This window comes from Dermacentor silvarum, chromosome 1 (assembly GCF_013339745.2).
Source record: "Dermacentor silvarum isolate Dsil-2018 chromosome 1, BIME_Dsil_1.4, whole genome shotgun sequence".
Classification (NCBI taxonomy): Eukaryota; Metazoa; Arthropoda; class Arachnida; order Ixodida; family Ixodidae; genus Dermacentor; species Dermacentor silvarum.
Window position 1 is genome coordinate 205,246,464 of NC_051154.1, and position 23,222 is coordinate 205,269,685.

At 45.1% G+C, this 23,222-nt stretch overlaps 1 protein-coding gene across 1 annotated transcript in view; it reads right to left on the bottom strand.

Moving 5' to 3' along the window:
- LOC119436679 (cytochrome P450 4c3) overlaps nt 1-23,222 on the bottom strand; it is a 51,289-nt gene that overhangs the window by 9,227 nt on the left and 18,840 nt on the right. The window contains exons 3-8 of the mRNA XM_037703641.2: nt 13,196-13,386; nt 10,145-10,214; nt 9,885-10,011; nt 5,197-5,367; nt 1,708-1,881; nt 54-120 (exon numbers count right to left, since the gene is read on the bottom strand). Of these exons, the coding sequence (XP_037559569.1) occupies nt 54-120; nt 1,708-1,881; nt 5,197-5,367; nt 9,885-10,011; nt 10,145-10,214; nt 13,196-13,386 (800 nt within the window). The remainder of the gene's footprint in view (nt 1-53; nt 121-1,707; nt 1,882-5,196; nt 5,368-9,884; nt 10,012-10,144; nt 10,215-13,195; nt 13,387-23,222) is intronic.

The window sequence follows — 23,222 nt, forward strand, 5'->3', positions numbered from 1 at the left end:
GCTCGAGCTCCACGAAAAGCGCATCGCCCCTGTTTTCTTGCAAACGTGCTCACCCACTTGGAAGTCCTCTTCTATTTTCCGGCCATAGATTGGAAGTATGGTGAATATTCTTTGAGACTCCTGTGATAGGAGAAAAAAAGTGAAGAGCGAGGCAGAGAAAGAGCAGGAGTACGCAAGGCATCTATGCTATGAACACTGCACAGTGCCTTTTGTGATTCATTGGGATATGGGATGATAAAGAGGAGGTATAATATGGTAACACATGGGGTTCACCTGGCGTGCATAGCAGGCAACTGTTCCTCCTGTGCATCTCTAACTTTCGTAGTCTCAGCAGAACGTTTACGGTCCGCGCCGCTCAGACCGGTATATCCTAAAAGCACACATATACGCTCAGCTGAATGCTATCGGGACGCTAATGCGCGTGCCCAAGACGCTCATACCAGCCGCGGAACGTAGAACGCTGGCCACGTTCGGCTGCGAAGCCGATTGAGCGGAGCGTGAGGGTGGGCGTACTTTGTTTCTCTGGTTTTGCGGTTTTACAGCCAAGCTGAGAGTGCGTCGCTGGCATCCCTGGGAGATTCGCCTGTCAAGTAAGCGAAATAAACGCTGTTCATACAGCCACTGGTGAGCGTGAAGTGTGAGTGGAGTGGAGCGTAAAGGCGCGAATATAGCCCCGCGTTGCCAGCGTGCCTGGCAGCGGCCATAGATTTTCCTATAATTACTAGCGGGATACCCTGGCGCTTCGAATGTTCAGCCATCATTCGAATGATGGGTAGAGTGATGCTTGGGGCTTCAGGCGTTCTTGTTGCCTCGTTCATTACGTTACATCTTGGACTAAATTTCAAAGCAATTTATACATTTTTTTAATGCAGAAGGTAATAATTAAGACTCTGCAAGCATGTATAATCGCTGCTAATTGCAGTGGTTCTACTTGTGCGTGCGTCCGTGGCGTAATGGTTTTAATATCGGGCATCTGTGCTGGAGGTCCTGTGTTCGAATCCTGCCGTCGAACAACTTTAATAATGGCTATTTCATTATTTATGACGCAGTATGTTCTTAAAACGATCACTTTGCAAGGTCACGAAGCCATTTAAAGCTAGAAGGACGAAGTTTAGGCAAATCCATGTTGGTTGCTAGATGAACTGCACTGCTTGCAGCTCCCGTGGACCCTAGCTCCACAGTTGCTGCTAGTAACTGCATGAAACTTTACCACGCGGGAGACGCCAGGATTGCCGAAAGTTTGGCCCCTGTATAATACGGAGCGTTGAACGTGGCCGCGCAGCCGCGCGGCATCAGCTGTTGCCGCCGCGCATGCACACAAGTGCGTGGCGAGCGGGCGCTTTTGCGTTTGGCAAACGCGCAAACTCAGCGCAATCTCTTCAGTGTTCCCAAACTGTAGGCTACCCTGCTGCCGGACGGCCAAAATAGCGCCCGATGCACTCTGATCTAGCGGCTCTGGCGTGAGACAGGACACGTTCTATTCACGCGTTGGACCTGGCATCAAGGTTCGACTTGCACTGAGCGGAAACAATTCAGCGAAACCTCCAAAACTCAGAGCATGTTTTGCAATGTACCAACTTTTGCTATATACTTGCATGAAGTGCATTATCTGAGCTACATTTACGTGCTCAAACGGGTTCATGCCTCTTCACTCTAGTACACGGGGAGAACGAGTCATAAGGGCTGTAACTACAAAGCGGAACACACCTTGATAACGCATTCGAGGTACTTCATAAGTGAAGCGTCTTCTCTTGCCACATCACGTTCCAAGTTTCCGTGAAATATCGAATTGATTTCGTCAACAACCTTATCTTGGACGTCTTGGTGGAGTCCTAAAATGTACAGCAGATATGTCAGTCCGACTGCTGTCGTTTCATGGCCCTGGAAATCATAGGTGCACCTTTAGAATTTGTTGTTCAACTGCCTAAATCTGATTACCATCAAGACGCAGTGAGTGCAAGGTTTATGTTACATGGGGCCGTGTAACATAAACATTTGTGGCCCACCCAGAGGTAGTTCTGTACTAGTATAACTCGAAATATTTGTGAAATAGACCTAATAAATGTAATCATAACAAATAATAATAATAATAATAATAATAATAATAATAATAATAATAATAATAATAATAATAGGCGATGCGGTACTGTGCCTTTAACCTGCAACTGTGTCCGTACTCAACAAAGGATCTTACACTAGAATTGTACGTAAGAGAAAATTCTAGCCCCTCACGATGCTGGAAATAATATTAGCGGAATCGGCCAGCCAAAATGGCAAAGAGTACTTACGCAAGAAAAGCTTTGTGGCGTCGGCGGTTGGGACTAACCCTGTGGCACCGTCGCCGCAGGGTTACTAAATAATTTCGACTACCGATTTTTTATTTTTTTACTTGCAACGAAATCTCAATATACCGGCGTATTCCGTTCCCGCCCTATAAGCGGACTGCAGCCACCGTGGCGAGAAACCAAAAGTAAGAAATCTTTATTAGCCGCAGAAAGGCATAGATACTTACACCCCTCCCCTCCCATCGCGATAAGTCAAAGCAACTACTCAACGGCGACATTTCTCTCTTTCTTTCTTGTGCTTTGTTCATAGCAGCTCATAGCTCACTGGCCTTATAGGTATATATACCATACGTGACCGCAGATATGCCATAGGTGACCTCCAATATACGGCGCGCGGGCCGCGATACGCTCAGCCGCACGGACAGTCGTGCGCAACCATGGCCGGGAAAGAGGGGAAGCGCCTCTCCTTCCCTAGCGCGCTCTTGATCACGTGACCTCCGATATTTGGCGCGCAGAAAGACTGCTCGCAGCATAGCGCACAGCAAGCCACCATCCCTCTCGGCTCACCCTCACACGCTTGCCCTCACACCCACTGCATACGGTGCGAGAGATGCTCATTGTTACTGCACTGGTACTTTACACGAAACATCACGGCGACGATGAAAATGAGCGTGGAGGGTCCATATAATTGCAATCGCAATAAAAATATATGAAGTCCAACGCACATCTCGGAGTCAATGAGAAGCTACGCTTTCTTGAAGCGGTTAATCAAATGCCATAAATTCCCTTCATTCACTCCTGCGCCTTTGGCGTAAAAGAAACTGTCGCGAGCGCATGTGCTCTCGCGCACCCGTGCTACGCAATGCGACACGCGCGACGACCACCTCAAAGGGTTGTTTGGCGTTGGCACGATGAAAGTATACGTGCGACTGTTAAACCTAAAATTAAATTATGGGGTTTTACATGCCACCACGCCGATCTGGGGACTCCGGAATAATTTGGACCACCTGGGGTTCTTTAACGTGCTCCTAAATCTAAGTACACGGGCGTTTTCGCACTTCACCCCCATCGAGACATGGCCGCCGTGGCCGGGATTTGATCCCACTACCTCGTGCTCAGCTGCCCAACACCATAGCCACTAAGCAACCACGGTGGGTCCGGTCCGTCTATATGGCCTAATGGTAAGAATGCCGGGCTGCTCTGCTTGGAGGCAGATGTTCGATCCCGCCGTCGGGCACAAACTTTGATTTTTTTCTTTTTACAGCGAAGCTGTCTATGGCTAGGATCTGGGACTTTATGGCGTCCACACTGAAGAACTCTTTCTTAAAAAGTGAGCGCGAAAGAGCCAGCAACAAAAGCAAACGCACATCGCCACACGCGTTGCAGCTCGGTTTAACGGCCACCTGCGTCTAAAACGATGTGTCTCTGTGAATGTATACGCATTGCGTGACGTAGTGTGCGCCTGATAAGGTGACCAAGAGGAAAGGGTTGGCGCCCCTCGGCGCAACCACGCGAACGCGCTCGTGCCACTGCTCACGCGTTCGTCGTCGTCGTCTTTTCCCCACAGCTGGCTCCATTGCCGCTCATCATTCCAGCGTAGAATTTCATTTCTCTTATGTTGTCGTAATCAGGAGGCCGCGTTTACGAGATATGAACCATTGCTTAAGGGGTATGTCCGTCTTACGTGACGGACAGATTTAATAACAGAGGTGATACGCGAATCTGTGTGCGTACTTATCGTGACAATGACTACCGATCAGTACAATAACAATAAGTACAATACAATAAGTACAGTTCGTACTTTTCTTCAAAATTATGTGCCACCTCTGTGTCGTGCGCTAAACAGCTTCGCTGGTCATCCACCTTCACAGAGTGGAATGAATCATGAATTTCTTTTTTTTCTTTTTTAAGTGTGAGCTATTCGGGAAAACAGCAGCCGTACCCAGCAGTCATGGTCAGGAAATTCCAGGAGGGTTCATAAGGAAAGATTCCCTTTATTAGTGATTATTAATTACACTTTCTTGAGCTCAAGTGGAAATAATTGCAGTGGACAGACAGTATTAAACACCAAGGCAAAGATAATGAAGGGACAGAGAAGGGCAGCAGTGGAATCTGGCATAGCGGCGGAAGCAACGCCTCTCCGTAGCTGTATAGAAGACCACGGCTGTGAAAACGTAAACTGGAAGATGAACAGGAAACTGCGACTAAGTAGACTGACACGGAGGCTCCACACGTAGGTTTATATGGATACGGCATTGCTAGCGCATCCATGACCAGAGCCAGGCTGAACTGCACAGAATTTCTATATACAGAATGTTTCAGCGAATTCTCTCACAATTTTTTATGTGTTGCCTGTGGCAGATAGCACAATTCTAGTTCATGAGCTGGTCTACTCGAAGAGGCGGACACAAAAAATTGAAATACATAATAGAGTGATTAACAAAAAGTCACTAAATAAGTCTTTAACTAATTGCCTTATATTAACTAATATTGCAATTTACAAACACTAGCCGTGGAGTTAGCAAGGTGGATCCACTTGGAACGACTTCTCAGGATGACACCAGTTTCGAGATATTAATTCCCGAACTTTGCGGAGAAATGCATTGGCGTTCCAGTTACTTTTGTGCTTCAATGCATCATACGACTTTTACGCTTGTAGCTCAGCTCAGAACGAGCAAAAAGGAAGGTGGAAGGGGCAATGAAAAGGAACGGAGAACAGGGTGAGCCAGACCTTCCTTCTTGCTCGTTCTGAGCTGCGCGCGACAAGCCTAAAAGTCATGACATACCAACTCGCCCTAACTGCTACGCTTTTGAGCATCATACGACGTTGGGTTAAGTAACTGGAACGCCAATGCGTTATTCCCGTAACAATATGATTGTAACATCAGCGTAATAAGTTCAAAAGACTTACCGCAAACAAGAACGTGTTCACTTCTTCCATAATGTCGTCTTCGGAAAGGGTAGAGTCTTCCAAGTGATGCCTTAGAAGAACATCTAGGAACGCTTTTGAATATTTGGAATTCTGGTCTTTTTTGTCACCGTTTTTCTCTTGTCGCAGTATCTCTTTTCGTTTTCTGATAACCTTTGTTGCGAAAAGATAAAGGAAGATATATTGATGAAACAAGAAATCCAGGAAAGCATATTTCGCAAAAATCAATGAATAATACGCATAGCAATTTAGGAGAAACTTCGCTTCGAGATTTAACTCTGTGGCGTAAAGTCAGAAAAAAAATCAAACAAAATACGAGGCCAGCAGCATGGTTGATGCTTCTTGCTTGTATAAAATGGTAATGGACATGGCGATTGCTATTGACCCTTTAAGCAGCGCTCCCGTGGGCGCTGCCATGTTTGATCACGTGGTGACGCGCCCATTGCTTGCCTCAGCCACCTCCGTTGCCTCCGCGTTTACAATACAAGCGCGTGACGCCGGTGCGGCGCCGCAAACCTCCGTTTCGACGCATATCGTAGACGGTGACTGTGTGGACGACACAGTCACCGTCTGTTTTGGTTTTGGCCACAGCTTTAGGGGTATGTCCGTCAGCGCCTGTGTGTCCGTGTCTCCCTTCTTGTGGTCGTCTGTTTGCGCTGTTACCCAAAGTTTCACAGCTTTAGAGGACATAAGTGCTTTCAGAGCGCGCGAGCACCGTATACGGTGCTTTTACTAAAAGCGGGACTAGAAATGTATTCCAAGCTGTCCAAACTTTCCGCTTATGAATTAAAGCGGGATCAGTGTGCTCTTCGTTATTTATTTGGCAAACATTTTGAACCAGCGGCTTGTCATATTTCTGACTCAGTAAAGTTCCTCGGCACCCGCCGGGGTAGCTCAGTCAGCTAAGGCGTTGCGCTGCTGAGCTCGAGATCGCGGGATCGAATCCCGGCCGCGGCGGCCGCATTTCGATGGAGGCGAAATGCAAAAACGCCCGTGTGCTTGCGTTGTAGTGCACGTTAAAGAACCCCAGGTGGTCAAAATTAATCCGGAGCCCTCCACTACGGCGTGCCTCATAATCAGAACTGGTTTTGGCACGTAAAACCCCAGAAAGAAGAAGAAGAAAGTTCCTCGGTGCGACCACTATCTGATCGTTTATTTTCAGCGTAATCGCTCGCGGCGTGTGCTCTACTGCGATAGATTTGTTCTTGCTGCGCACAAAGCTTGGAATATAAATGTTCTGTACTTTGCGGTAGCTCATAGCAAAGACGTATTATCTCTAGTCCCTCGCTTACTCTGTATATCGTCACGAAACGTTCAGCTTCCAACATTCGTGTCTTGTCGGTGTAGTCGCCGTCACTCATGCTTCGGCACATTGCTTCAAGTGAGCGCCTATTAACTTATTATTGATACGTTGGCAATAGGGTGGACGTAGGTTTGCGTGCGAGTAGGGGTGGATGTGTGTAGATAACGTGCGTGAAACTTACTATGCCAGTAAGTGGCACTACTTCCTTTTGTAACGAGCGGTACTCACTCTTAAGTGCCGACGTTCCGGAGTTGAAGTCCTTTCTTTGGAGGTTAGCTATACAGCTCAGGCGGATGAATTATCTTTTTTTTATCCTTGAGGAAAGCTGTGCATCGCGAAGGGCGGCAACACAGGCAATTCTTATGTAGCAGCGGCGACACAGGTTGATTGCATTTTTGCAGCGAACTACCGCACACGTATTCCCTTTATTGTTACACATTTTGCAGCATGAATAGGGCAGAGTGTATTAGCGAACACCCAGTTGCATTTCCAACAGCTTATCACACAGTAGCAGGGCAGATGCAGTAATAGTTTCACATTCGTGCGCATTCGCTGAGGCAACGTATGGTGCGCCGCCGAAAGCACCATCTCGGTCCTCTAGAGCAAATTGCTCCGCGAAAAGGGTAAAAAGGACTTACTGCTTCTGATTATTAAGCTTATTTTATAAAAATTTACCTTTTCTTTTTCATGTGCTGGTGTTCGGCGGTATCCGATCGTTACTGCAGATCCACTGCTTGTACTACTGCGGCTATAGAGGGAGCTTAAAAGGACGTGTCACCGTTTCTTTTCTGAAGAGACTTCTGCCATTTATGTAAGACCGCCGTTGGGAAAACATGTCGGCGACTCACTCACAGCTTCGATAAAATGAAAATAGCAAGTTATTTAATTATAGTATTTGATGCCTTCCACACGGGCGACCACGGACGCATTCATTCTCAAGAAAAACAGGGGCATAGCAGTCCCGGGGTTTTGCTTTTCTGCGGCTATGGCTAAGCGCCATTTTCGCTACCGACCATGCGGCTGCCTGCAGCGCTACAGCGATCATACTTCTCGGATAATTAATATTTTTTGAATAAAAATGAGAACTAAGGGCCGTAGTGTTCATTAGTCACATGAAAATGTAAGAAACAATGAGTGTTACTTATACCCACTAAGCGAATTTTCCAAATCGGCCATTCTGTTGTTTTTTTTATTACTTGTACAATTATTTATACTGCCTTTGAACAAGTTTAGGTTTATCCTATAGCGAAACGGGTCCCACATCGCCTTATATTCGACTATAAACACGGTGTTTTTCTAGCTGCGCCAAACTTTTAAACATTGCTTGTGGCAGATAGCACAATTCTAACCCTTGATATAATTTCTCAATAAGACGGCCATTGCTTCTACGAGAAATCAAAATGCTCAGTGGAATAGTTAACATAATTACACTGATTGACTTTCAGTTAATCACTTTAAGGCATGTATTTGGGATCCTGATCAAACATATATCATCAACAACATTGAATCCTTGCAAAACCGTGCTGCTCGCTTCATCTACTCCGATTACTCCCGTTTCACGAGTGTCACAGCATTAAAGCAACGAGCCGAGTTGGAACCACTATCACGTCGACGTCACTTTGCTCGGCTAACCCTATTTCATAAACTGTACTATCATCGCACGCTTCATAATGACTTCTTTTCTTCACCTCACGTTGTCTTCCCGCGCCGTGACCATGATAACAAAGTAGCACGCATAACTTGCCGCTCATCTCTTTACGCTAAATCACTTATACCACGCACAATCATTGAATGGAATAACCTAGCGTCATACATAGCGACTGAATCTAATTTATCATCTTTTCAGGCCTTCTTACGAGAAAAGTTTACAGACTGATAGCAATACCTGTTTTCGTTATGTACGCAGCAATACATTTAGCATCAGTGTGAATATAATGCTGCATCAACCACTGTTACTATGTTTATATGTTTTCTAATCACAAAATGTCAACGCTTTCAAATTTGTGTTATACATAATATTCCTGCTATAATGATGTATTAATACCAGCTTTTATATATGTTCCACAGATGTATTTCTTTTTTTTCCGCTTGTTTTTCGAATGTACCCGCCCCCCTATGTAATACCCTCGTAAGAGGGCCCTTAGGTTTTTTTTTGAATAAATGAATAAATAAATATTTCAATTTACGAATTCTGGATGGTGAGTGTGCAAGGCATATCGACACAAAACTAACTCTCAGGATGGCACTGGTTTTGAGATATGCGCCGTCAAACTAGCGTTAAAAATGCGCTGTTGTTCCGCTTACCTTTTTTAAAGAAAAAGCTGTTTTATGCATTGAAGCACAAAAGTTACTGGAACGACAATGCATTTTGTCGGAAACTTCGAAAATTAATATATCGAAACCAGCGCAGACCTGAGAATTCGTTCTCAATCAATATGTATTTATTACTACTAGTTACTATTCGTAGATTGCTATATGTGCCGCAAAGTAATTAATTAAAAAGTTAATTAGCGTAAATATCTTAATTATTCGAGTAAGCATTCTGCACTCTCGTAGAAGTAACGACCGCCTCGTCGAGTAATTTAGATCAAGGGTTAGAATTGTGCTACCTGCTATAAGCAATTAAAAAAATAGTGCAGCTAAACAAATACCCTGTTTAAATATATCGAGGCATTTCAACTCTTACTTATGAATTAATTACCTATGATTTTTTCATATAAGGGCACCTGTCACAATATGGCGAAGGCGCAGGAAAAAAAAACGGTTCGAGTTGTCTTGTTGTTGTATACAAGATAGACAGCATAAAACCTACCAGTATGCGTTTTACTGAGCAGTTGAGTAAATTTGTGAATCTCTGCAGCAAGCTGAAATTGTCATTGCAGTTTAAGATGAAAACAATTTAGATATTTGGCCACCGTGGTCAACACCTCTTCGCTACTTTCGTCTTTCATATGTTCGGGCAATAACAAAGGACAACACGTATGGAGAGAGCGATGGCTTTATAACAACTTGAAACGCCAGATAATTTCATGAACGGCCCGAATCATCAGTTGGGAAACAGTGAGAAGCGATCACGGAGCTCAGGCGTAAGAACTTGCATACGTGGTACATAGAAGTACAGAGAAAAGGATTCTCAATATCTGAATAATCTCCATCGGGCGATAAAACTGCCACAGGGCTTTTGTCATGCGTGACGCATTGCATGCTAAGTGATGGCGACGAGATACCGGCAAGCTCTTGTGTAGGGCCGACCAAGTGAGGTGGGTCTGGCCCTATGCTAAAGCAAAATGCTTCTTTCACTGCTACGAAAGTGTACAGAACATCGACCGATCATTTATCCCGAATGTCCAGGTTGTCACAAGCATACCTCATTGACAAAGTTGTTGAGGTCCTTGGCAGCCCTCGTAAATTGTCTCTTTTGACTAGACAGGTTGTAGGCCGTGTTCCACCACAGCCATGGCTTGCTCAGCCTCTCCATGCCGCAGTTCAGCAGACTGCAGGCGCTCGCGGCGACACCGAAAAAAACTCATTCAAATATTTATAGCTTTTTTCATGCAGTACACTTTATTTATTTATTCAAAACATCTCACAGACCCGAAGAATGGACATTTTGTGGGGTATACTTACGTGTGCAGGTTTTTAAAGTAGCTATGTTGACTGGTCCCTTGTGCCCCCAGCTGTATTCCCATGGATGACTCTAGGAGTAATGGGAACGCACTGAATAAGTGGAGTACAACCAGTTGTCAACGCTTTACAAACAGCTACGCAACGTTGTTCGTCCGTGGCTTAGTGAAGATGGTAACCAGTGTTTAAGAAACGCTGCGCTGTTTCTTGAGAAACGAAGCTCTGCGTTATTCATGGTTTAGTTTATTTCCTTCGCTACTTTCCACTTCTAAGTGTGTCGCTAACTGTTGAAAGCGCCTGTGGCCTTACAGTAAACCCTCACTATAACTAAATTGCTTTATTCGAAGTTTTATGAGGCCTCCATTGCCAGTCCATCTATTCTACTGCAGATTATTCAAAATGAAGTGGCGCGAGACTCCGCTTAGTGTGGAGTGCAACGCGGGACACGAGACAGCTTGGCGCAGCATACGCGGTGACACTTTGCTTTACTTCCTCTCAACCTGGATATGCCAAGAGCCCTGCGAAGGCCCCTCCGGTACGTGAAGGCAGATCCCTGGGGCTGGCACGGCTTCACACGATCATAACCGAAAACCTATGCTTCTGCTGGTGAAGGTTGGCATCAAAATTTTTCTGTTGTAACGTAGGCTCTTATCGAGCACAGCTTTATTTCAATGTGCTGCGTTTCACGTGCCACCGGACTGTTGGAATGCACTTCCCGCGTTAGTATGGCTTTCTTTAGAGCTCTCATGCTTTAAACTAAATACTTCTTATAACGAAGTCCAATTTGATGACCCGATTACTGTCAGTTTTTGCACTCAACTATAGTATCAGATTATATCAAATGCACCACTAACATCACACAACAGGTATGCGATAAGAAACAACTCTATGCACATGTGGTCATATTTACTGGGAACAGAGCCACTGAGAAGCCGTTATTAAGCATAGCGGATATTTGAATTTTCAGAAGAGGGAACAAAATGTTTTTGCTTCGAATTGAAGGATTTGATTTCTGAAATGGCATTGATTTCTCTGAGTATCCTATTCAACAAAGGCCGTATTATACGAGGGCATCACAAATATTGGACTTTGCCTGTCATGGAAGAAAATCCATGTATAGCTCCTTTATTTTTAACCATTTTCCCAAATGAGCCTAGAACCATCATTCAAATAAATTACTCTCTTTATCTCTATTGCTCCCTTCTGAACCAGCTGCTTTAAATGGACGTTGTCAACTGGAGTGACCATTTACTATTTGCTCATATGTAAGCTGTACAACCGAAAGGATTTCAAGATATCACCGCGTGTATCTAATGCAATAATATGCCGCCCCCCTCCCCCCTCCCCCTTGTTTTTTTACGGAAAAAGTATTCGGTATAGCACTCCATTTTCTAAGCTAGTATCTTTCGAACATTCTCATTACATTTAATTTCACCCGGTTCACTCTTTGAATACCCTTAACAATTCTCAGGTGAAGTGCGACCACTTTAAACTTGCTCGTCCCTGTAAAATTTCAAATGATTGCTTTCTAAGAATACCAGCAATTAAGAAATTCTTCTGTGTCTATTCGTTGTTCAGAGTGGAAGGAATCCATAACTTCTGTGTACCGTTCCGTAATCGGTGTGAATATTTACCGTGCCCTGTCGATTCGAATTTGTTTGCCCGCTACAGTAGCCTCATTTTAGACGTTTCAATCGCCGAAGAAGAAGTGTGCGTCTTCTTCTCTTTGTTGTTACATTCGGCGTAGGAAATTCGCCTCTAACTTATGATGCCACTGTTCACGTTGGGCTTGTCCCGTCTTCCTGGCTCCTTCATTTTTGTTTTATCACTTGCCAAAGTATGTGGCTCGTACACCCAGATAATTAATTAAATATGGGGTTTTACGTGCCAAAACCACGATCTGATTATGAGACACGCCGTAGTGGGGACTCCGGAAATTTGGACTACCTGGGGTTCTTTAACGTGCATACACCCAGATAAATGCGCGAAACTGAATGTGCTCAGCCACGATTCCATATATTTAAGCTAGTGTTTTCCATCCTAGATCTGGCCCTAATAACGTACCTTCTTTTTTTGTACGTCAGTGCGGAAACACCCACATTGTGTTTCACAAGGTAGAACGGTAATTCTGCGTATAACTTATTTATGCCTTCTTTTTGACAAAATTACCGTCCATCTTGACTTTACATATATACAAAACAGAGAATAATGTATGCTATAAATTATGCATGAATGCACGCGTAATTGGGATGGCATGCTTCCTTGAGGTGCCCTGCAAAGCAAAGTTTTGCGGAACCTCTCGAAAACAGGCTCGCACAATTATTTATTATATGATTACCTTCTTTTCTTTGAAGATTGAAAGGAACGCGGCAAGGACCCTGTTTTTTTTTTCTTTTTTTTAATCATTTCCCATGCACAAAAGCTTGCACTACTTTGTTGTGTTTACACGGAAAACACGCAATCCTCTACGCATTCCCTCATTTCGGCGAGCTCAACATAAAACAGAATTAATACAAATTGTGACCTAGCGTCACATTGATGTTGTTGTTTCTTTATTTTTTTCACTGTACTGCGAAGCGCCTTTATTTCTTGTTCCCATCTTTAGTGCATATAAAATAGCAAATAAAAGGCAGCAAGTTCCGTAGACCCACATGGTATTCTATATGTCAAAGAACGCTATAGCGCATGTCATGCGGACTGATGTAAAAACGACCCGTAATCCGACATGAGGCTAGTTTGGTGACATCACATTACATTCACACCACACTGAACTATTGGATTGGCAGTGGCTCCAGCGATTACAAATGACGACACTTTGTAAGGCTACGCCCAGGTATATGCAATTGGTTGAGTACATTTCAATGCTAAATCATCATCAGCCGTGCTTCCATACAACCGTTCTTTTTTATGCGTGGAGAGGCATTGACCTCGCTACACAGTTCGCCTTGGACTATACAATGTACGTACTGTGTACGTTAGCTCTGCGCGTTTGTTAGTCCAAGACACCATGTTTGACATTAGTCGCGGAATATTGTTTATAAGCTGCGACTTTACCGCACAACACGTCGAGGGTAAAGTGCGCCATCATCGGAAACAGGTCGACGAAGTCCAAGTGTGACGAGTCTCTGATCTTCTGCACCAGTACTCGGGTCTGCTCGTTGAATATGCCCACGCAGCTGTCGAGGACGCGAAAATGGAATGCCGGTGTCAAAAGCTTCCTTCGTGATCGCCACTTGTTTCCTGTGCTGGTAAAGGAATACACGACAACGTTTTGTGAGGTTCTTTTGAAGTTAATTCGTGGATATATTATTGCTGTCAAACATCAAATTTCCCCCCTAGTGCCTAGTCGCTTGTTTACTGCAAAGAGAATGAAGAGACAAAAACATTGTGGCTAAGCTCTTCGTTCTAAAGAGATAATGGCTAGAAATTGACACTTGCAAGCATCTGGAGCAAACGAAAGATGAAAACGAAAAGATAATATGTTTATACCTGTCAATAATATCAAGTGCTGCAAGGAGATGTGGCGCACGTACATACGTAGCCTCCGTAGCCTTCTAGGACATCATTATATACTAAATGCGCGGATTGAACCGCTACTTTCAAAAGATAGTATTACTGTTCATGGCAACCGGTTCAACCAAGATTCACAGAATTAAATGATATATTTCTATACTTTTGTATCGACTTCATGTGGGTAACGTCGTCTGTTACCTTAACACGCGAACATATTCTGAACAGGTAATATTTTTTAATGGTTTACAGTCTAACAGCACTATTAAATAAGCCGCTTCACGCTGTCATGTAATGCTGTAGTTTGAAATCGTTTTGAAACGCGCTACAACCGCTTGCTGCCATGATTGCTTACTGTCAAACGGGAACTGCGTTAATTTCATGACATTCGCCAGTTTGTTCTACTGGTGGGAAATAACGCGTTTACTCAAGCATTCGCATAGAGCAATGGGCGATTGAATGTCGAATGACCATATTACTAGGCTAATGAAAAATACGGTCACTGACTAAGTCAAAAAAGTGTTTTGACGTTTCGGAGCCTGTACAGGTTCCTTGCTCACAATGCAGTGGACGTAGCATCGTTGTCCAGTTAAATATGCAGTATATGACGCAATGAACGGGCATAAACTTGAGGCATGTTTCCATCTGTCCTGTTAACTGTATCTGGCGTCGTCTGTATCAGCAGAGATTCTAGCAGCGAGTCTCGTCGGATTTTTTTCTTTAGCCATGACTGCAGCATTTTCCCAAGCGATAGAGTGCTGACTCTTGTGCACATGCTCCGCCAGTGCGTTGTACACGTGGCGGTGATTTTGAACATCGCGCTTGTGCTCTTTCAGTCGTCGAATGAAGTTTCCTGTTTCGCCAATATAACAAAAGTTGCAGTCTTGGCACGAGATCTTATAGATTACCCCCGGGAACTTTTCGTCTTGTAAGCGGTCCTTCACGTTGACAACTTTGCTACGGAGCTTGTTAGATGGCACATGCGCAACGCGTAAGTCATATATATGACTTGTGAACCAGGAACCTGTACAGGCTCCGAAACGTCAAAACACTTTTTTGACTTGGTCAGTGACCGTATTTTTCATTAACCCAACATGCTACCTGACCAGACGAGCTTTCGTCGAACTCTTGACCATATTACTAGGCATTGCTGTTCTTTTGGCAGATTTGCGCGGCGAAGCTGCGTTGCTTAGAAGCAAATCATTATGCAGGAATAATAATGAAATTCTTTCAGAACATGCAGATAGTAAAGAGAACCGGTCAATAAATGACGAATGAACATGTGATTATTGTCACAAAGTTTTGATCTAAGTACATCTTTTTAATATGTGCTGTCATTTGTCCCACATCTTTGCCAGAGCTCCCGGACCAAAGAGCATAAACTAGGAAAATGTGCTTTTAATAAAATTAAACAAAGCAAATTACAATATTACTGTGTGGGTCAACTTGATAATTAGAAGAGCGGAAGTGAAAAAAAATGAACGCAGTTTTTTACATGGGCGAAAATCAGCAAAAAAAAAAAAAAGACGATTGAGCGGTCACCGCGCACATGAGTTTTTTTTAATGCATGGTAAAGGAATTGCTTTTGTTATTGCGGTCGCCCATCCTTATTTACGCCATATACCATAACACAGCGATTTTTACACAAATATTTAAGGCGAGCTAGCAATCAGTTGGCCATTAAAAGTTTTAATGACTTTACTCATGTTGCAATATGCTGTACTTCACAAGGTTTAATGAACATTATTTTCTTGGTTGTGCAGCGTCGGGAAGAACGAATAAACTGTTCAATTTGATTCTCTTATAGCATCAAAAAGCCGAAAAACACCCACGAACGTGTACACCACATCATAAATAGACAGTTTTAGAAAGAGCGCAGCACGGGTTCTGCGTGAGCTAAAGGCGCTTAGCGTACGAAAAGAAGCAGCGTGCGTAGCTTTCTACGTGAAAGTTAGCGTACGCTGAGTATGGTTTAGGGTTCCAAACGATATTTCTAGAAATCTCAATGATTAAGACACGCACAGAGCTTTCTAAAACTTGAGAGAGGTGGGCGAGATGGAGGTTTTTCTTAACGCTTTCAACTCACTGCTGAAAATTTGCGTAACTGGTAAATTACTTCTTACCGCACTGTTTGCCCTCAGAAAATATTCACCGCAACATGAACTATAAGGAAAAATATGTTTCAGTAACCGCTCCCACGTTAAGAAAACTCCTGCAGTGAGAGACAGAGAAACAAAGAGGGAAAGGTACGGAAGTTGGCTACCCTACACTTGGGGAGGGGAAAGGCGAAGAATAGATAAGGAGAGAAAAGAAAAATACATATTCCAAGGGAGTGCCGTAATGCTCACACTGCATATGGATGAGGTTTTCGTAGGCTTCCATTTGTCGCGCTTGATCCTTGGAACCCATAAAATTCGAATTTTTGGGTCTCTCGGAAAATTGAACAATCGCCCACCATTCCCGGAGTGGTTTGATCACAGTGGCACGCAGCAGCCGGGAATCTTGTGCGACAACGCTTAGCGAACTGATACCCGCAGCAAATTCCTGCGATCTGTCGGCACGTCCTGACACGCGAGCTGGGTGTGACAATGGAGGACAGTGCTTCGAAAAACGGTTGTGGCGCCGAGAGCCCCTTCAAAGAATGTCCCCACCCTGTAGGGAGTGGCGGGCGAGGAGGACATCCAGGCGCTCTGGGATGTTCACGTTTACGTCTCCGTTAACCCAGTTATATGGACGATGTAAAACTCTCTAATGGAACATTCAGAGCGCAAGGACAAGCCAAACCACACATGCTGCGACGCTGCTGTCGGAAGGCAGGAAGAGAAGAAAAAAACAAGAAAAAAAAACTATAAAGGTTCTTTGCATAAACCTGGGCGACTGAAAGGACTTGCGCTGGCAATTTCAGCTGTCCATGTTGCACATGATGTCACTGACACTCGCACTTTCCCCATCAACTGCTGCTTCAAGTGAACGTTGACGAACGTGCAGAAGCAGGACGCTGATACTACGCGCTTTGGTGAAGCAGCTGCGTTGGCTGCGACACGATATTGTGGCACCACGTAGCCTGCACTCAGCGAATGACAATATTTTTGAGCTGCCTATGATATTTCGTTGTGCACCTTGGCACCTTATTCTGGCTTTTGCTGTATTTTCTGTGATTCAACATATACAGTGGGTCCCACGTATGCGAGTGCATGCCACGTAGCTGGACAAGATATAATGTTGTTTGCCGCCGCTTGGAGGAAGTCGGGCTATTTTAAATAGGGCTGTGCAAATATTGATTTTTGAGACGGAATCGAATACGAATGGAATAGTGCCAAAAGCGAATCCAATCGAATATCGAATGCTTTTCGAATAGATTTCGAGTAATGAAAAACCGTGATCACAACTAATAAAAAACGATGTTCCCATCCCAGTATTCTTAAAATTAGCAAGTTTCTGTCATTACATAGTACGTCGTGAAGTGTTGTTTATTAAAAGCCCAAATGAAACATTAGGAGCAACCAAGTAGCTTCTTTGCATGAGCAGGGCTCTTCAAAAAGTGCGAATGATCGCTGCACAGCTTGTAAGGTATGGATACCTAAGTGGCGCAGCCTGCTCCACTACGCGAGTTCTCATGTTTTATGTCTATACTATCCCCGCGGGGGTGAAAATTTACCTTACTTTAGCTCCAATTTTATCTTCATTTGGCCGCAGTTGACGTTTTCAAATATTCGAAAAGTGTTAAAAAATTATTCGCATTTACGATTTGTGACTATTCGATTCGAAGACCGAATCGAATAGGACACTATTCGAGTTGTTATTAGAATGTTTCGAATATTCGCACACAAATACTATTTTTGTTTATTTCGGCTAATTCCATAATCAATTATTATTAATTCATTAACTTCTCACATTTACTTCTCAAATGTTTTGTATTCTTCAACAGCAGGCGATTCCGAGCAAAATTGTCAATCAGAAGTAGGCCACGATGAAAAGTTCTCGATCCATCTTTTTTTTTCTGCTGTATACGTGCTACATAAAAGTTCTTTTTTAACAGCGGAGCTGTTTAAGCCAGGCGTAATGTGGCAAGCGCGAACAGAAAATGTGGGCCGATCCTGGCGGTAGCGCAGAAAGTGTTCAAGCCAAATGGCACATACCCATGTGAACTAGCGAAGCTGAGCCTACGTCTAGCTAAGCATGGTTGGGACTACTTAAGCTTAGTCAGTCATTGATAGCCAATCGATAGCTAATCAATAGCTAATCGATAATTGATTAACAATCAATAAATTCCGGAAAATGCTGAGGATGACTTGGTAGTGCTTAGCCTAGCCCAAAAGCCAGGACTATAGCTAGGTGCCCATCAGCTGCGCTGTCTCTTTAGCATTGGGCCTCCAGTGCAAGCTACGCAAATCTTTTCAAGCCTGAGAAAAGCCAGTAAAAGCACGTGAAAAGTGCCGCGCGACTAGTCACGTGGCACTTGTTCATCTTTTGCGAGCTTTCTTTACCGCTTGAAATAATAAAAAGAAAAAAAAAACTTTTATGGGGCACTATTGAGCGCCAGAAAGATGGATCTGGACTTTTTATGATCACCTACAATTTTCTGATTGAGAAATTTTCTGATTGTAATCATTGAGAAGTTAACTAAATAATAATAACTTATTATTGAATTAGGCAAAATACAACAGTCTGAATAGCTCCAAGAGACGGCAAACAACATTACCTTGGTTCTGTTCATCTATGTGGAACTCGCATAGTTTTACATTTTAGCACAAGTTACGTGGGACACCCAGTATGTGACACACTACGAGCTTCAGACGATATGCTTCAAAAAACAACGCAAACATGGAGCACAACTTGTTATCTAACGTAAAATATAACCATACGTATACATTTATGACTCTTACTGTGCGATAGAGACTTGAGATGCTGCAAGTTATACCGGGTGTTCAAAATTAAGCTTTACGGAATTTTTAAAAATTGCCTGTGGCAAGTAGCATAACTTTTATCGTTGAGCTGGATTATTCGAAGAGGCGGACATTAATAGCACGAGAAAGTAAAACACATATCGAACTAATTAACGAAAATTCACTAATTAACATTAGGAAAAATATGTTAATATGTTCATATGTTAATATGTTAATTACTTTACGACACATATTGCAATTAACGAATTGTGGCCGGTGAGCTTGTTATGCACTGTTGTTCTACTTACTTTTTATTGCGGTAGCAATTATATGGACACTTCAACCGGATTTCTGCCGTCGGCGTCGCCGTCGCCGTGAGGTTCCGTATAGATAAAATCTTCACCGCGCGCCGTATGCCCGAGAGGAAGCGTGCGGGGACGCGCGCTGTCACGGAGAGCGAACGCACTCAATCTCACACGCGCAAGCAACGAAGCGGGAAGCCAGCGCCGGAGGGAGCGGGGGGGGGGGGTGCATTTCTACTCTGCCAACAACCGCGCTCGTCGCTCGACCGCACCGTCTCTTCTCTCTCCCACGCGCAAGCAAGGAAGCGCGAAGCCAGCGCCGGAGGGAGCGGGGGGGGGGGGGGCGCACTTCTACTCTGCCAACAACCGCGCTCGTCGCTCGCCGCACCGTCTCTTATCTCCACACGGCTCTGACCTTTATGCACTGTGCATTCGCCGCTCAGTTTCTGTTGAAGCGATAGACCGCACGTACCTTCGTCCGCTGCAGCGTATGGGCTTGCTGCCAGCGTTTTGACAGTCGTTGTCTGCAGTCATTCAGTGTGATCTATTCATGTTTGTGCGCGCTCACACCACGCTTGTTCATTCAGTTAGTAATAGTCGGGCCACATTTTCCAACGCACGCTACACATGTAATGCTGCCTGGATCGTCAGTGCAGCGCTACAGGTGTGTCCCTTCGCACGCGCGCTGCCCACGGGAAGCGCTTCTCATCAACACCACCGTTTCACACGCGCCTTCTCGTGGTCATCGAGTCTCTCTTCATGTCGGTCTACTTACGCCGCAGCACACCTGCTTACTTAATCAGCTCATGTTTACTACAATTCATATTGCTACCAAAGCCGCTCACCTTACTTCGTATGACATTGCTGTGTTGCTATCGCATTCATTGCTTCGCCCTTAGGGCGAAACTGTGACATTTTTTTACTAAAATGCTGTTTTATACATTGAAGCATCCAGAATGACACCAGTTTGGAGATACGCGCCATCAAACTCGCCGTAAAAATGCACTGTTGTTCCACTTACTTTTTTACCAAAATGCTGTCTTATACTTTGAAGCACAAAAGTAACTGGAACGCCCATGTATTTCGTCCCACACTTTGGCAAACAATATCTCGAAACTGGTGTCATCCTGGAAATTATTTTCAAGTGGATGCGTCTTGCCAACTCGCCGGCTACAATTCGTAAATTTCAATATGTTTGTGAAACAGCAGTTTGTGAAAGTACAAGCGAGAAAGTGTCGCACGACTTCATCTTAAACGAGATTTCGGCAATGAACTTGGGAGGTAGATTTTTCGCGTTTGTGGAGCCCTTCCTGAGGGGCAGGACGGCGGTCGTCAAGGTGCGGCAGACCAAATCAGAACCATTCGCGTTTGGAAACAGAGGCACGCCACAAGGGGCGTTGATCTCCCCCCTCCTGTTTAACATTGCAATGCACGGGCTCTCGAAGGGGCTGGCCGCCGTACCAAACGTGGGACAGGCGCTGTACGCCGACGACATTACGATCTGGTGCCGAGGAGGCTCTGAGGCGGCCGTGGAACATGGCGCTCCAGGAGGCCTTGGACGTTACCGAGTTCTTCCTGGAGGGCACGGGTCTCTGAGTCTCCCCGACCAAGTCAGAGCTCATGTTTTACAGACCGGCAAGGCAGGGGGTTCGGGGGCTCGTGCCGCTCAAGCCGCCTCATAGATGTGTACACGCGGGGCGGCCAGAAGATCCCCAGGGTGAATTCGATCAGAGTTCTAGGATTGTTGCTCGATGTCAGGAGCTGTAATGCCAAAGCCATTGCGCATCTGACCGCCAAAACCGAGAATATTCTCAGAATAATCATGAGAGTCTCCAATAAGAAGGGGGGCCTAGGCGAGAACAACCTACTTAGGGCGCATCACGCTTTTCTTATGATCCACATCAACTATGTGGTCTCAGCCCTGCAGTGGACTAAGACTGAAAAGGACAAGCTTGATACGTTGATGCGGAAAAGCGTTAAGAAGATACTGGGTATTCCGGTCATGGCGAGCACGGACAGGCTAATGCAGCTCGGCGTTCATAACACTACCCTCGAACTAATAGAGGTGCAACGAGCGGCGCAGATCACGAGGCTTTAGGGCTCCAGCGCGGGTAGGCGCCTCTTGGAGGGCGGGCTTGCGGCCGCGTTACAGTCACAGTGAAGCGGTTCAGCTGGACGAGAACTCCAGAGGGACCTGCGTCGTCGGGCCCTTCCTTAGAAACGTTCACCAACAGCATAATGCGGGCAGGCGAGCAGCTCGTGCCAAGGCGATTTTAAAGAAAGCGGTTGGCATGGAGACCTTCGTGGATGCAGCTCAATATAGGCGCTCCGGTAAATTCGCGGTCACGGCAGTCAGTGAGAAGGGCGAGCTCCTATCTGCGGCCTCGGTAGGCGCTGTCATGGCCGACGTGGCAGAGCAGGTGGCAGTTGCACTGGCGGTGCAGGACTCTAAAAGGCCGTATATCTACACTGACTCACGCGCGGCTGTCAGGGCTTTCGCTTCGGGAATGGTTGCGAGACAGGCGGAGGCGCTTCTGAAAAGCAAGTCCAGAACTAATTCTGACCCCGTGCATTACATTATGTGGTTCCCCGCTCACATGGGCGACAACGTGCTGCCCGGCCGCCCGAACCCCAATGAGATTGCTCAGCGCCGTGCGCGAGAATTCACGCGCCGCGACGGCGGTGGAGCTTTATTGGATCCGGAGGAGCTCGGCCACAGCGACCCCTTAATAACCTTCCATGATACCGTCTCCCAACGCAGGCGCTTCCCGCCTTTTTCACTCAAATCTATGTAGATCTCAATCGATCACGCTTAGGATGCTTCAGACGAGGTCATATCCCTCGCAAGGTTTCTTAAGCAGGATTAACACAGTAATTGACCCACAGTGCCCGGATTGTGGGGAGCAGTTTAGCACTCTAGCTCATATGCTCTGGCAGTGTCCTTCGTTACGGGACACGTCACTCACCAGCGAACAGGACTGGGACGAGGCCATATCTAGTACGGAACTCAAGCTACAGTCCGCGGCCTTCCAGAGGGCCTGTGAAAGAGCGGAGAGGCTTGGACTCCCGATTCCGACATGGGAGCAGCCAGCGGCGAGCCGGAGGCCCCAACGGGTCTCCGCCGGGTATTCCCTCAGGACCTCAATAAAAGTTCATTGACTGTCTGTCTGTGTCGTAAAGTAATTAACTAAGAAGTTCATTACCCAATTTTGGTTAATTAGTTGAATATGTGTTTCGATTTCTCGTGCTACTAATGTCCACCTCTTCGAATAACCCAGCTCAATGATAATAATTATTCTACCTGCCACAGGCAATTTTTAAAATTACCGTATTAATTTTGAACACCGGGTATATATGGTCACTAAAAACACGAATACATGAAATACTACTTGAAATAAATCAACCAATCAATGTAATAAATGTTTACAGTTTGGAGTTAAACATACAGACGGACGTCCCCTAACGTGGGGTTGCAAGGGGACCTCCTATTTCGGAGTACATGGGGAGAAGTGTTAAGCAGTAACAGCGATATAATTCATACGCTGGTAGTAAACATGAAAAGTAGCAATGTCCACTTTTTATTAAAAACTGTAATAAAACAGTAATTAAGTCGGTTAGCTGCCACGCGTTGCACGTTCAATATTCGCACTGCTCCAATGCACAAAGATAGACAGACAGCTTCATACTTCTCATGCCGCCGATGAAGTCCTTGCCACTGATGGCGCTGGTGGTTGAGCCGCCAGCGCCGTCGCCAGCGCCATGTATGGGAAGGGTGCAACAGAATGACCGAGTCAAGGAAAGGTGGAGGCGTAGGCGTACTAATTAGGCGAGGTCTGCAGTGGCGAAGGGTAAACGAGACATGTAAAGAGCATTTATGGATTAGCGGCACATGGCAAGGTAAAAAGACGTGGCTGGGAGTAGCTTACTTATGGACAGGCAGTGATAGCAGAGAAAAAAATAAGGAATTGGTTGATTGCATCAGAAGCGATAATAATGAGTTCAGTAAATTGGGCCAGGTGATATTAGTGAGAGGTGTGAACACACACATGGACGATTTAGACGGATATACTGATTACAACGGCTCTCTAGTGCTGCATCTGTGTGATGAACAGAACCCTATAGTAGTTACCAGGGAGAATAAGTGTCATGGACAGGTAACGTGGCAATGCGGAAACAGGCAGTCATGTATCGACTACGCCTTAGTCTCAGAAATGGTCTACGAACAACTAGACCAAATGATAATAGACGAAAATGAAAAAAATAGCCTGGGAAGCGATTATAGACGTTTAGCATTTTAAGTTTGGGTGAGATAACAACGCAGAACATGAACCAATAGCCTCAGAGTTTTTAAAGATGAATGACGAGCAAATAACAGAGATCGCA